The sequence below is a fragment of the Mesoplodon densirostris genome, chromosome 14, assembly GCF_025265405.1.
Source record: "Mesoplodon densirostris isolate mMesDen1 chromosome 14, mMesDen1 primary haplotype, whole genome shotgun sequence".
In the NCBI taxonomy this organism is placed as follows: domain Eukaryota; kingdom Metazoa; phylum Chordata; class Mammalia; order Artiodactyla; family Ziphiidae; genus Mesoplodon; species Mesoplodon densirostris.
This window is the reverse complement of record NC_082674.1, coordinates 69,886,907-69,900,607: the sequence shown is the minus strand read 5'-3', so window position 1 is coordinate 69,900,607 and position 13,701 is coordinate 69,886,907. Positions and strand designations below refer to the sequence as shown.

The window sequence follows — 13,701 nt, the reverse complement described above, 5'->3', positions numbered from 1 at the left end:
TTGTGACCCATCCCTGGGACGTGAGCCTGGTTCAGAAGATTGAGCTGGCAGCTCGCTGGAGGAGAAGCCTTCCAGGACTAGGGTCCTCAGTGAGAGAGCCTTTGCGCCAGCAAACCTCATTGCAGCCGGCTTATATATGATGCCATAACAGGGACCTTTCCCTATGTGCTGGATGGGTGAGCACACCCAACCACTGCACCACCAGGGAAGCCCAGGAGGTAGATTTTTTTTTTTTTTTTACATCTTTATTGGAGTATAATTTCTTAACAATGGTGTGTTAGTTTCTGCTTTATAACAAATTTAATCAGTTATACATATGTTCCCATATCCCCTCCCTCTTGCGTCTCCCTCCCACCCTCCCTATCCCACCCCTCCAGGCGGTCACAAAGCACCGAGCTGATCTCCCTGTGCTATGCGGCTGCTTCCCACTATCTATCTACCCTACGTTTGGTAGTGTATATATGTCCATGCCTCTCTCTTGCTTTGTCGCAGCTTACCCTTCCCCCTCCCCATATCCTCAAGTCCATTCTCTAGTAGGTCTGTGTCTTTATTCCTGTCTTACCCCTATGTTCTTCATGACATTTTTTCCCTTAAATTCCATTTATATGTGTCAGCATACAGTATTTGTCTTTCTCTTTCTGACTTAACTTCACCCTGTATGACAGACTCTAGGTCCATCCACCTCATTACAAATAGCTCAATTTTGTTTCTTTTTATGGCTGAGTAATATTCCATTGTATATATGTGCCACATCTTCTTTATCCATTCATCCGATGATGGACACTTAGGTTGTTTCCATCTCCGGGCTATTGTAAATAGGGCTGCAATGAACATTTTGGTACATGACTCTTTTTGAATTATGGTTTTCTCAGGGTATATGCCCAGTAGTGGGATTGCTGGGTCATATGGTAGTTCTATTTGTAGTTTTTTAAGGAACCTCCATACTGTTCTCCATAGTAGCTGTACCAATTCACATTCCCACCAGCAGTGCAAGAGTGTTCCCTTTTTTCCACACCCTCTCCAGCATTTATTGTTTCTAGATTTTTTGATGATGGCCATTCTGACTGGTGTGAGATGATATCTCATTGTAGTTTTGATTTGCATTTCTCTAATGAGTAAAGATGTTGAGCATCCTTTCATGTGTTTGTTGGCAGTCTGTATGTCTTCTTTGGAGAAATGTCTATTTAGTTCTTCTGCCTGTTTTTGGATTGGATTGTTTGTTTTTTTGTTATTGAGCTGCATGAGCTGCTTATAAATTTTGGAGATTAATCCTTTGTCAGTTGCTTCATTTGCAAATATTTTCTCCCATTCTGAGGGTTGTCTTTTGGTCTTATTTATGGTTTCCTTTGCTGTGCAAAAGCTTTTAAGTTTCATTAGGTCCCATGTGTTTATTTTTGTCTTTATTTCCATTTCTCTAGGAGGTGGGTCCAAAAGGATCTTGCTGTGATTTATGTCATAGAGTGTTCTGCCTATGTTTTCCTCTAAGAGTTTGATAGTGTCTGGCCTTACATTTTAGGTCTTTAATCCATTTTGAGCTTATTTTTGTGTATGGTGCTAGGGAGTGATCTAATCTCATACTTTTAAGCGCGTTTTTGTGGGGCTGAGTGCTGAGACAGATGACGATCTGTCTGTCCCCAGATGCATGGTTTTTATGCTACTGGATGTTTTCGTTGCCTTTCTAGGTTCTTCTGGAGCTTGAGCCGTGCAGCTAGTGTGACTGTGGTGCAGAGCTGGGGGGAGGTGGCTGTTCTAGGGGGAAGGGTTCCTTCCTCCAGCTGGGAGGCTTGGGGACACATCGTATAAATTTCTGACAGAGTATAAAGCATCCATGAAGACTTTTCCCAAGAAGGACCAACCGTATCGTGGGCTGTACCTGAATGGATTGGTCTGGTTCACAGCAGAACTTCCCTTTGGGTTTTATTAAGACTCAAGGTCAGTCACCCGTCTAGTCTAGGGGAGGGGGTGGATCCTACAGGGTCAGACCCCTCCGTCGGCTGCTCAGGTGCATGTCTGGGGCTCAGAGTTAGGGTTCTGTATTCCTCCCATTTTCTTTCTTCACGTGATTTGGTATGTTTCTAAAAAGTAGGGGAAAGTAGGACTTCCCTGGTGGCACAGTGGTTGAGAGTCCGCCTGCCGATGCAGGGGACACGGGTTCATGCCCCGGTCTGGGAGGATCCCACGTGCCGCGGAGCGGCTGGGCCCGTGAGCCATGGCCGCTGAGTCTGCGCGTCCAGAGCCTGTGCTCTGCAACGGGAGAGGCCACAACAGTGAGAGGCCCGCGTACCGCAAAAAAAAAAAAAAAAAAAAAAAAAAAAGGTAGGGGAAAGTAGAAGGGGGAGGCATTTTAGATTATTTTCCTAGTTGGAATTGGAAAATAAGGAGATGAGGTTTAATCACTGAGGCTATCCTGTAGCTTTTCTCCACCCACGGTCATGAGGCACCATCACTCACAAGCACGGAGGTTTTTTTGTTGTTGTTGTTTGTTTTTAAAGGGGTGGGGGCAGCCAAGTAAACTTAAAAAAAAAAAAATATATATATATATATATATATTTGGCTGTGTTGGGTCTTCATTGCTGCACGCGGGCTTTCTCTAGTTGCATTGAGCAGGGGCTACCCTTCGTTGCGGTGTGTGGGCTTCTCACTGCGGTGGCTTCTCTTGTTGCGGAGCACGGGCTCTAGGCGCACGGGCTTCAGTAGTTGTGGCTCACGGGCTTAGTTGCTCCGCGGCATGTGAGGTCTTCCCGGACCAGGGCTCGAACCCGTGTCCCCTGCACTGGCAGGCGGATTCTTAACCACTGCGCCACCAGGAGGTCCAACTAAGGAGTTTTGAGAAGCACTGGGGCGGCTCCACATCCGTGCAAGTCCCCCTGGGTGAGCGCGGATGCCGTGTAAGGTTGCTAGTGCTGCACTTACCTGAATTTTGTTACCTAAAAGCTTTTGGAAAAAGGGGTGTCTGTCAGGAGTTAGAATATCTCGCTTCTATTTTCTGTTTTCCCCAAAGACTTGTGGAACTTGGGCCTTGTCTTCTTGAGTCACTTCTGTGGAAGCATCTTTGAATCCTCAGAGCCGAGGGAATGGCTCTTCACACGTGGTTTCCATGAAGATCCCCCAGACACTTCTCCAGGCTGTAAAGTTGTGTCCGGCCGGTCCATGGTATTTGAGTGGAAACTGCCATTTCAGAGCAAGGAGGGGATCCCTTTCCACATACGCGGATTAGCCACAGTGAAGAGAATTATTAGAAAGTAACAAAACACACCTTTACACTAAGGCTTATTTTCTTGTTGCCACGACTGGCACACGGTTGCAGATTTCTGTTATCCAGGAAGCACCAGGAGCCAGGTTGGAGGTACTTACTTCCTATTTTGGCTTAACACCCTGACACTTGCAAGATAGCTGACCGAAGGAAGATCTGATTACTTTTCTCTAGACTGTCCTTGCTTCTTTTTCCTCTTTCACTCACCTGCTGTGGTATATCATGACACAGGTCATATAAGCAGGAATTAGGGTAGCTCGTGAGGGTGGGAGGTGAGGGAGACAGGAAGGGTGAGGGAAAGGTCAAGGTAAAACCATGAAACATACCCCAAAATCTTTGCTTGGCCACTAAGATCCTCGAGGTCAGAATTAGAAAATCACTGAGCTTTGTAAATACTGGCCATTGGACACTGTCCACCACCTATCACTGCCCATCCCGACCCTGGCAGAGAACACTTCACTACCCTGGCAGAGAGTATGGTCTATTACTTGCTTAATTTTGGCAATTTCTATACTTTTGATTCAGGCATAAACTAAATAGCTTGCTTATAGCAATTGAGATCAAACAAAAGTTATTATTATTATTTTTTTTTTGCGGTACGCCGGCCTCTCACTGTTGTGGCCTCTCCCGTTGCGGAGCACAGCCTCCGGACGCCCAGGCTCAGTGGCCATGGCTCACGGGCCCAGCCGCTCCGCGGCATGTGGGGTGTTCCCGGACTGGGGCACGAACCCGTGTCCCCTGCATCGGCAGGCGGACTCTCAACCACTGCTCCACCAGGGAAGCCCACAAAAGTTATTTTAATGATCTTATCAAAAGCATATTTTGCACATTATTTTGTTCAGTTGATTTCCTATGTGTGACTTAAATGTTTTAAAATTATGATGATATTCCTTTAGTGGTGGGAAAGTGGGACCAGATGGTCTCTGTGTTGTTGGGAGGTGAGGGTCTTTAGCCTTCCACCCTGGTAGAGGAATCAAAACATCTGTAAATCCAAGTTGTTGTGTTCTGAACACACTGGGTTCTAATTTAATGAGCCATATAAAACAAACTGAGTCTCAGATTCCTTCACCAGCAGATGCCCCAAAAGGCTTAGTGGTTATTACCTGCAAGGGTGTAGGTTGTATGGTGTTTTTGTCCGCTGATTCCATTATCTGGGTTCATTTCAGTTGACCCCCTTCCACCACCACCACGCCCCCCCCGCCCCACCATGGGCATTTGTTCCCACTTCTTTGCACACTGGTAATTTTTAATTGGATGCCAGCCATGTGATTTTTACCTTACTGGGTATTGGACATTTTATATTTTTATAATATTCTTGAGCTTTCCCCTGGGATGCAGTTAGTTACTTGGAATCCATCTGAGCCTTTTAAGGTCCGTTCCTTGGGGTCAGATCAGTATTTAGTCTAGAGCTGGTTTTACCCCACTGCTGAGGCAGGAGCCTCCTGAATGCTGCACCCAAGTTCCTGTGAATGTTGAGATTTTCCAGTCTGGGCAGTGTCAGCAGGCACTGTTCCCCGTCCTTGTGAGCACTGGGTACTGTTCCCCAATCCTCTGGGGGTCCTCCCCTGACCTCAGGAGGACGTGTTGGGTTCTCTGCTCAGATCTCCTGCCCTGTCTCTACATCTCTCCTCCCTGACCTCTGTCCTGCACGCTCCAGCTGCCCCTCAGCTCTGTGTCCTCAGCTCAGCATCCTCTGGGCTTCGGTGGGGTTTCCTCTCGCTTTGCTGCAGCCTGGAATCTCCCAGGGCAGCAAGCTCGGCAGTTGTAGGTCTCTCCTCATGTTCCCGTCTCTCAGAGGTCACTGTCCTTCAACCCCTGGCGTCCAGGGTCCTAAAACTCTTTCATTCGTTTTATCTATTGTAGTTGTTCAAGTGGGAACATATGTGGCCCTTGACCCTCCTTCTTAGCCTGGAACAGAAGTTCATCCTTTGTCCTTTTCACTTGCAGACCGTTTTCAGAGCCAGCCTTTGACTGACCTGCCATGTCAGTTGTGTAAGCAGGGGCTCTGTGCATGTAAGTGCACGATGGGGCCAGTCAGAAACGCACAGACCTGTGACGTTTTCCACACTCATAGCTCCTCCAGAGCTGTGCCCCTTCTTGGCACCGCTTCCTAGGGTCTGGCTTTCAGGTTTTAACGTGTGCGCGGTGCTCTTGGTGGAGTTTGCCCCTGGCTTAGGGAAGGGCATGGGCACAGAGGCAAGACTCGGTCCAGGGCCCTCGGGCAGGTCAGGAAGGTGAAGCTGGCACGATGGCTGATCCCGGGCTCCAGGTACAGCTCCTTTGCTCCGGAAACAACTTGAGCTTGGAAATCTCTGATCTCAGGAAGTCATGGGCCTGGATTGGTACCATTGGAGCCAACAGGAAGACGTGACCGTGGAGGTCTGAGCTCTGGGTGACGCTGACCCAGCGGAAGGCAGGTTAACCAGCAAGGTTCCCGTTCTTCAAACTCCCCTCACCCTCGCCGTACAGCTGAGCACTGGAGTGAGCGTCCGGAGTGGGGAGCTTGGCGGTGACTCGGGACCAGCAAGGGGGACGTGAGGGCCCCCTGTCCAGGGAGGGCGGGGGAGCTGGACATGCGAACGGCCAGAAGGCAACTCATTTGGATGCTTATGGAGTTAACGCCTGTACTCGAAACTCTTAACTTTCCCCCACGTAGGAAAATAGTATTGTTGAAAATTGGGCAAGTTAAAGAAGAAAACATCTGTAATCCAGAGGTAATCTTTGGGCACAGTTCTTCTTTTTTCTTTCTGTGTACACATTGAAACGTGTGGAGTTATCTAAATATACTTGTACACTGGTGTTGCGAATGGCAAAATGCTGATGTTAAGAATATATTATTTTGCCATCTTCTGAGCATTTTGGATTACTGATCTCTTTCTGGTCTCATAATATAATTACAAGTTTGGTTATGGAGGGGAGGAAAAAACCCTTTCCTTCTACCCTTCTAGGTTCTTGATCATGTAATAAAAGATTAACAAGAAGAAAACAAAGAGGTTTGCTAACTTGTCTGTCTCGTATATACATGGGAGCCTTCACAAGGAAAATGAAGACTCAAAGAAGACTCTGTCTGTGTACCAGGTTGAACAAAGAGATGCCATTGTGGACCAGTGACTAAACCATATGGGACAGCTAACAGAAGATAAGAGGCTTGCTTGTACAGAATTCTTTTGGCCTCAATCCCCTGGCTCTGGTGATAAGAATGTTTTTTCCAGTTGGTATAGGAAGGATGCCTTTCCTATGGGAGTTCTATCGCTTGCTTTCAGGAAGAAAAGGGGAGGTCAGAGCACCGTTTTTTGTTCCTGCTGTTTGTCAAGTACCTTTAGCTTAAAATAATCCCATGTCAAAGAAGCATATTTTGGGGTGACAGTCAAGTGTTTTGGTGGAGGATTTGTTTTTCGTCGCTCTGGGCCTTACCCAGGAGATCTGCTTTCCACCTCTGTCGGGACCTAGGTTTCAGCTCCTACTTCAGGGACCATACTAAAGGGTCCCCAATGGAGGAGGAAAATGGATGGGTTCTAAAATCAAGTATTGATGTGACTTATTTCAAGTTAGACTATTGAAGCAACTTGTACCCTGGGGAATTGTGTCCTGTAAATTGGGGCTTGACACTTTGGAAAGTTCTAATAGTTTTGTTTAGATCCTGGAGAAAATAGCGATGGGTCTTACCTGACTTTGTGATTTGAGTTAGCTCACCGTGTTCATTCGCCATGCTGTGCCTGTTGGTAAGGGGTCATCCCAGAGGTGTGACTTACCTGACTTTATGGTGTGAGTTAGCTCACCGTGTTCATTCGCCATGCTGTGCCTGTTGGTAAGGGGTCATCCCAGAGGTGTGTCTTGGCCTCCTTGCAAGCACCAATCTCCCAGGTTTTTCCTGAGTGAGTGAAGTTGAGGAAGATGGATTGTACTTGCTGTCCTGCACCATCTCGTCACAGTCTGAAGCTACCACCCTGCCGTGCCCATCCCGGTGGACGGTGCCGCTCTGTAGTCCTCTTCTGTACCACGCTGCTCTCACTAGAGCCCAGTCTAGTGACACAGCCTCACTGAAATATAGCAGATTTCACAGAAGACTTTGCTGAGTCTAGTAAAGTCCTACGTGGTGGTGTCTGTCGACAGAAGGAGCAGGTGAAGCGCTTCAGGGCCGTTCGAGTTGGGCTTTGGGGTCTCAGAAGTCCATTGGCTCAGTAGCAAAACTGGGGAGCATGTCTTTTTGTCTGAAATGTGTTCAAGGCAGTATTCTTTGTAGAGTAAGATGTCACGAGTGCCTAATTTCCATTGCAGCTGTGTTCATTTTGTCCTTTTTCTGTTGGGGTTTTTGTTCTGGAGCTGATGGATGGATCTTCTGAGATGGACGCGGATTAATTTTTAAAGAACGTTCCATTCCTTCCTTCGACCAGATCCTGGACCTTCATTTTGCTCCAGAAGCTTCCCTGCAGAGTCGTGTTCGCCTCTGTCTGGTTGAATTATCAGTGAATTTAAGTTGCAGAACTTTTCATATGTCTGAGTCATAAAAATTAATTTTGGTGAATTCAGCTTGGTGTGATACTGAATGACACTCTCGGATGTCGCTGGGATTTGCCAGGTCAAAGGTGACCTGCCCTCATTTCTCTGACAGTTCACAGTCCCATAAGGAAGGGTTTGGTAGTAGTTAACTAAAACAAACTTGTAAACTTTTTTCTAAAATGGATATTTAATGTCTATTTTCATTCTAAGTATATATACATTTTGGTGGTGAAATCTGCCAGAGATACTCGCATATTTCATTTTATTAGTATTCTCTCTATCTAGTAAAGGTAGAGTGAATAATGAATGGCCCTTCCTGTTTTTGTTCAGCTCTTAATGAGTAGGCTTAATTCTGTAAGGAGGGGCTGCTGGGGAGAGCATCCCCCAGACCTCCTGGGTCCTCCCAGTCGGCTCATTGGAAGTCCGCCTGCCGGCAGTGGAAGGAGACAGAATTTTGGTAACGAGAGTTTAAACAACATTTTAAGGAGTCATTAAGAAACCCCACTAGTCCTATGCACTGCTCTGTGCTCAGACTGTGGAGTGGGCAGGGCTTTTCCTATGACTCCCAAACCCACAGCTGCTTTTGAAGATGACCACGATTCAGATGTACCCTCCCCGTCCCCCCGCCCCGTCCTCTAGCAGCCAAGGAAGGCAAAGGAAAACTCCTCCCTAGTCTTAGCTCAGCCTGGGACAAAGACCTTTTCTGCCGGAGTTTGCTCCCACTGGGGAGACTCCAGAATGCTAATTGGCATCAGCTGCCTTAGATCACCAGGGGGCTGGCAGCTGCCTCATCCCCGGAGGAGACCCAGAGGGGGGCCTGCCCTGCTCCCCAAATGTCCTCTCTCCTCTCTCAAGTGACCCTTAATTTTTTTTTTTCCCATCTGTACGTGACTGTGGCCTCCTAAAGGGGAGGGTGAAGGGTGAAGGGCAAAGGCGTTTGGACTCGGCCGGGATACTTGGATATATCGCTTCCTCATGGAGCTTTGCTACATCCACTTTCTTTGCAAATGTGGGATTTGTCATCGTTTTAAAAATGCAGTTAGTCTGTTCTAAGTCTGATTTCCGCTGTATCTTTTCTGGCAAAATGAGGTGTTTGTTTTTGGTGGTGGTGTGTATGCATTTAAATACTGGAATGAGAACACCAAACTTGTTTTCACCTAATGACTGAAGGGAGATTTGAACTCAGACGTTAGTTCATTACCCTAAAGACACCGTCTAAGACACTATATGATAAGCATTCGTTGTGATTAGGATTCCAGCTGTAGTTGGCTCCAAACTGTTGGTAGATTCTGCGTTTCTGATGCTTTTCCGCCAAGGTGGGCAGTCATAATTAGACAGTGAATGACAGTGGTGTGAGTGCCTTTTTATTTTATAAACTGTGCAATAGCCATCTATTTGAAAATCAGAGAAGCCAGAGAAGGAGTGTTTCAAAGTATATATAATCCTTATCCTGAAATGATGATTTGAGAGGACAGTATGTTTTCCTCTCAGTATTTGTAGTTCAGTTTCATCTGCATCGAGGATTTGACTACTTAAGACCCCGGAAGTATTCTGGCAAGCGACATTGATCTGATTACTGTATTTTCGGAAAATATTTGGATGTTTCAGTCATATTAGAAAAGCTGTTGCCAAACTGTGTTTAAGCTGTTCTTATGTCGTATTTCATTGTTTGTAACTTGCAGCCCAGTTTCAGAGATGTTACAGCCTGTGTCTTATGGTTGATGGTGAATCATAGTTCCGTTACAAAAAGTGATTGGGTGTCTGTCTAGCAGCATCTTAGGTTCAGGGAGGTGCGTTGTTCCGTGATGATCCTCCAGCAGTATTACCCGTGTGCATATTAAGTGTTTTTCACACCGGTGAGCAGTACCGCATTTAAGCCTATGAGGATCTTTAAATATGTAAGATGTGTGAGGATTTTAACTCAGTGGGCTCCAAAAACATCAGGTGCCGATGGAGGGTCTTGGTTGTTCTTATACAGAGCGGTGAACGAGTTAGATCCTGGAAGACACTGGTTTTTGTCACTAAAAGAAAAAATATGTCAAAACCAGTCACAGTATGTCAAGACCCTTAATTATTGCTCAGGAAGCTTCTTGTGGGAGAACTGTAGGTAGCGTTTGCTTTCTGTCCAGAAGTGAAACCTACTGGCAGAGCATCACAGGGACTAAAGACCCTGGGGTGACTTAGGCAGCGTGGGGGGCGGGTGGAGGTCCCTAGGAAGGGTTAGGAATGGAGCAATAAAGTCCCGCCTTCCGTCCGCGAAGGCACACATTACTGCGTGAAGTGAGTGGCTGCGCTCTTAGCACAGAAAATGAAAATCGGTAGTGTATTGATTTTTCCCTATTCTAGTTCAGCATTGTTCCTTTTGTTTTTGTGTAGCCTTTGTACCCCACATCCTTACAGGTTTACTGGTTTTGGATAAGAGGAAAAAAAATCACACCTTTAGTTGACTTTCTAATCCTGCAGTAACACCGCCTCCTTTCCAGCAGGAGCGAGGCTGTGGCCAGACTCGCGCTCATTTTTGTTAGGAGCGTATCAGTCTCGACAGGCCTCGTTGGGGTGTCCTGGCCGCCCAGGAACCCAGAGACTGTGGGCAGCGAGTCGTGAGCTGCGATCCAGAGAGAGCAGGGCCCTGTGCCGGCAGGTGGTGGTCCTTCCACAGCATGGGCGCGAACGCGAGCATGAGATAAAGTTGTGGATGGATGGGGCTTCCTAGTTCTGCTTGGGGCGCGCTCCCTTGTGCCCAGCGTGAACAAAAGCTCTTGCCCCTTTATGTTTCATAGTATAAAGTTTCTATACTATAAAGGTCCCAGATAGAGGTGTGTGACTGTGTAATCCTAGCCAGGCTAAGCACTGGTTTTGTTGAGCATTAAGCTAGTTCATTATCCTAGTTGTTCAGCCTCTTATCATTCACTGCTGCTTTAACCGTGGCCATTGAAATCCATACGCATTTGGTGTGATTTACATATATATGGGTTTTGAATGAGAATTATTACACAGACTAGTGTCTAGACTGTACATGGCCATGTGACTCTCCTCCATATTTATGTCATCATCTGCCAGAGTCACATGACAACCATGCCTGTCATCTGTACGCTGTAATAGTCTCATACTTATGTCTCTGGACCGAGCTGGAAGCCCCCGCCATGAGAATCACTGGTGTCGGATGATTACATGTTTTGGTGTGTATTGGGTTTATTAAGCAGTAATGACCAACTGAAAGTTGTTTTTAAAAAGACATTTTCTGGGCCTCCCTGGTGGCGCAGTGGTTGAGAGTCCGCCTGCCGATGCAGGGGATACGGGTTCGTGCCCCAGTCCGGGAGGATCCCATATGCCACGGAGCGGCTGGGCCCGTGAGCCATGGCCGCTGAGCCTGCGCATCCGGAGCCTGTGCTCCGCAACGGGAGAGGCCACAACAGTGAGAGGCCCGCGTACCGCAAAAAAAAAAAAAAAAAGACATTTTCTTTTTTCATTTGGTCTCACTGTTCATATCTAATGAATGATGTTGCCCTAAGAGCAATGTTTGCAAACCAAACTTACTTTAGGTCTGTGAGGCCTTATGCAAGGTTCTTGGAGATGCTAGGCTGCAACAGTAGGTTTTGTGTGTGTGTGTGCACGCACACGTGTGCATATATATGTACCAACGCGGCTCAGAATCCCTGAGTCTTCCCTGGAGAGGGAAGGATATCAGCTAAAGTGGAAGGAGTGTGTCAGTGTAGAAAAGTCAGGAGGTTTTAGGGAACCACTCATCATTTCCTGTTGAAAATACATGAAATAAAGGGAATTCTAGAGATCTGGTTATGAGGCTTTTCTCAAAGATCTTCTTTATCTTCCCTCAAACACCTCTTTTCTAACCAAGGCAGATTTTCTCTATTCCTGCACATTCTCTCTTTTTTCTCACTTTAATTCTGCTTTCCTCTCATTCTCATGCTACCTGTAAACCTTTCTTCGGATGACTCTTTGCAGGTGGTTTGGCGTTACCCTCTCCCCGTGTCTGTGTGTGCAGCAGGTGACAGGACGCCCCCGATAACACGGTTTTCCCCGGGGCGGGGGGGAGGGGTTGGTGTGGGAGAAGGCGGAGACCTGAACATTCACAAGAGCAACTTATTTTTATTTTCCGGACCTTTGTCACCATCTGTCCCCTTCATTCTCCCTCTAATCTTCTCGTACAGACTCTTCATTTCTTCCTCTGCTCATCTTATTTTAGTAAAGCAAGAGGCGGGGGGATGAGCCCAGTCTAGGGACAACCTGCCACCACTGAGCGGTGTTTATGTTTCTGGGCTCCTGGACTGGCCCGAGTCTCTTGGGGGCGCTGTCTGTCCAGGACCACAGGGCCCCTGAGCTTGGCCCCTGCCCCCGACCCAGGGTGATGCTGCTGTGTGAGTCTCTCAGAGGTGAACCTAAAGTGCGTCGGACGATTTGTACTCAAAAATGTTCTCTAGAAAAGAAGCAGCCCTTCCTAGTCATTTGAAATAGTATCAGCCAGTTTCCTTTTTCCTCCCATTTTTACAGATGAGCCAGTTGAGGCCCAGAGAAGTGGAGTGAATTGCCTGGGGTCACGTGGCCCGTGGAAGAGCCAGGCCACGCGTGCCCTCTGCCCCTGGTGCTTCCTGTTTCATCTTTACCTTTTGTGCGCGTATTTCTTCTTGCAGAGCCCGTAATCACATTTCAAAGGAGGCATCCCGGAAAGTCCCCGGTGACTGGCACAAGAGTAAAGTGTTTCTCCCTTGCTGGAGGGGCTGGGAACGTCTGATTGCCTGCGTGTGGAGAAAGTAAAATCCTGCGTGTCATTCAAAAGCTGCACATTTTATTTTTATTTTTTCTTAAGGATGAAGAGGAGGAAATCAAGCTGGAGATAAATATGCTGAAGAAATATTCTCATCATAGAAATATTGCAACATATTACGGTGCTTTCATTAAAAAGAGCCCCCCAGGACACGATGACCAACTCTGGGTAGGCAGACGTTTCCTGAGCGTTCTGTGGGGTTTCCTCTTTGATTGTATTTAAAAGGGCATTAAGAACCTTCCAGAGGGGGGAGGGGAGAGAAAAGCAAAGAGAAAGGGGTAACATCTGGTATCTTCCCTGGCCTTCTCAGTGGAAGGTGTCCTGAATGTTTATTTTGGTGTTGATTTCACATTGCAGGAAAAAGAGTTAACTTTGTGTTTTGGGAATAAAATGGCACATAAAAAAAAAGGTAACAAAATAGCAAGGAAATTAGTAGCTTGAAAATAAAAGCAATGTGATAAAAACTTTATGGAAATTAATTAGTGTGGAATCTCAACTAAATGCATCTTTCTTTACTACATTGGAATGAGAGACAAATTGCAAGAAAACAAACTTAGTTCAGTAATTTATTAAGAACAGTGGACTCCAGGGAAATTTATAGAATTTATACATATTCAACCGTATCTCTTATTGAATACATTTCTATTCACGATGATGACACCGAGATAGTTTCAGATCTGTGGTTATCACGTTATGCCAAAGGTACTGGACTTAACAGGGCAGAAAGATAGATGAATACTATTCTAATCTTTTAAAAAGCCATTAGAGACTATTTGCAAAGTTAGGATAGTAAAAGGGAAACAGTTACCTTTATTTCCATTGCCCGTATCCAAACACAGTTAAATTTTTAGAATAGTTCAACTCAATTTATTTTCTAAGTACTTTGGAAATATACTTGTGTTCGTATTGTTGAAACATTTAGGTATTGTAAATAGTGTCTTTTAAAAAATGATGCGCTGCTTAAAAATAGTATTTCTCTTTTTAAAGAGAAATTTTAAAACTATTTTTAGACTGTACTAAACCCAGTGAATATAAAATAGTTTGAGAATCACAATGTGTGGAAAACAGAACATTTTAGACACTGGCAGGTTGGAAAGCCTGTTAAAGAGTATTTGGATCAGATTTCTGATGACTGGGCGTTGATTAGGAGCAAACGGTCCACTTG

The 13,701-nt window shown here is 46.1% G+C and overlaps 1 protein-coding gene across 50 annotated transcripts in view; it reads left to right on the top strand.

The window, feature by feature from the left end:
* MAP4K4 (mitogen-activated protein kinase kinase kinase kinase 4) overlaps positions 1-13,701 on the top strand; it is a 173,249-nt gene that overhangs the window by 99,585 nt on the left and 59,963 nt on the right. For all 50 annotated transcript variants that reach the window (XM_060116737.1, XM_060116740.1, XM_060116752.1 and 47 more), the window contains one exon: positions 12,579-12,704. In XM_060116737.1, coding sequence (XP_059972720.1) covers positions 12,579-12,704 — 126 coding nt within the window. The remainder of the gene's footprint in view (positions 1-12,578; positions 12,705-13,701) is intronic.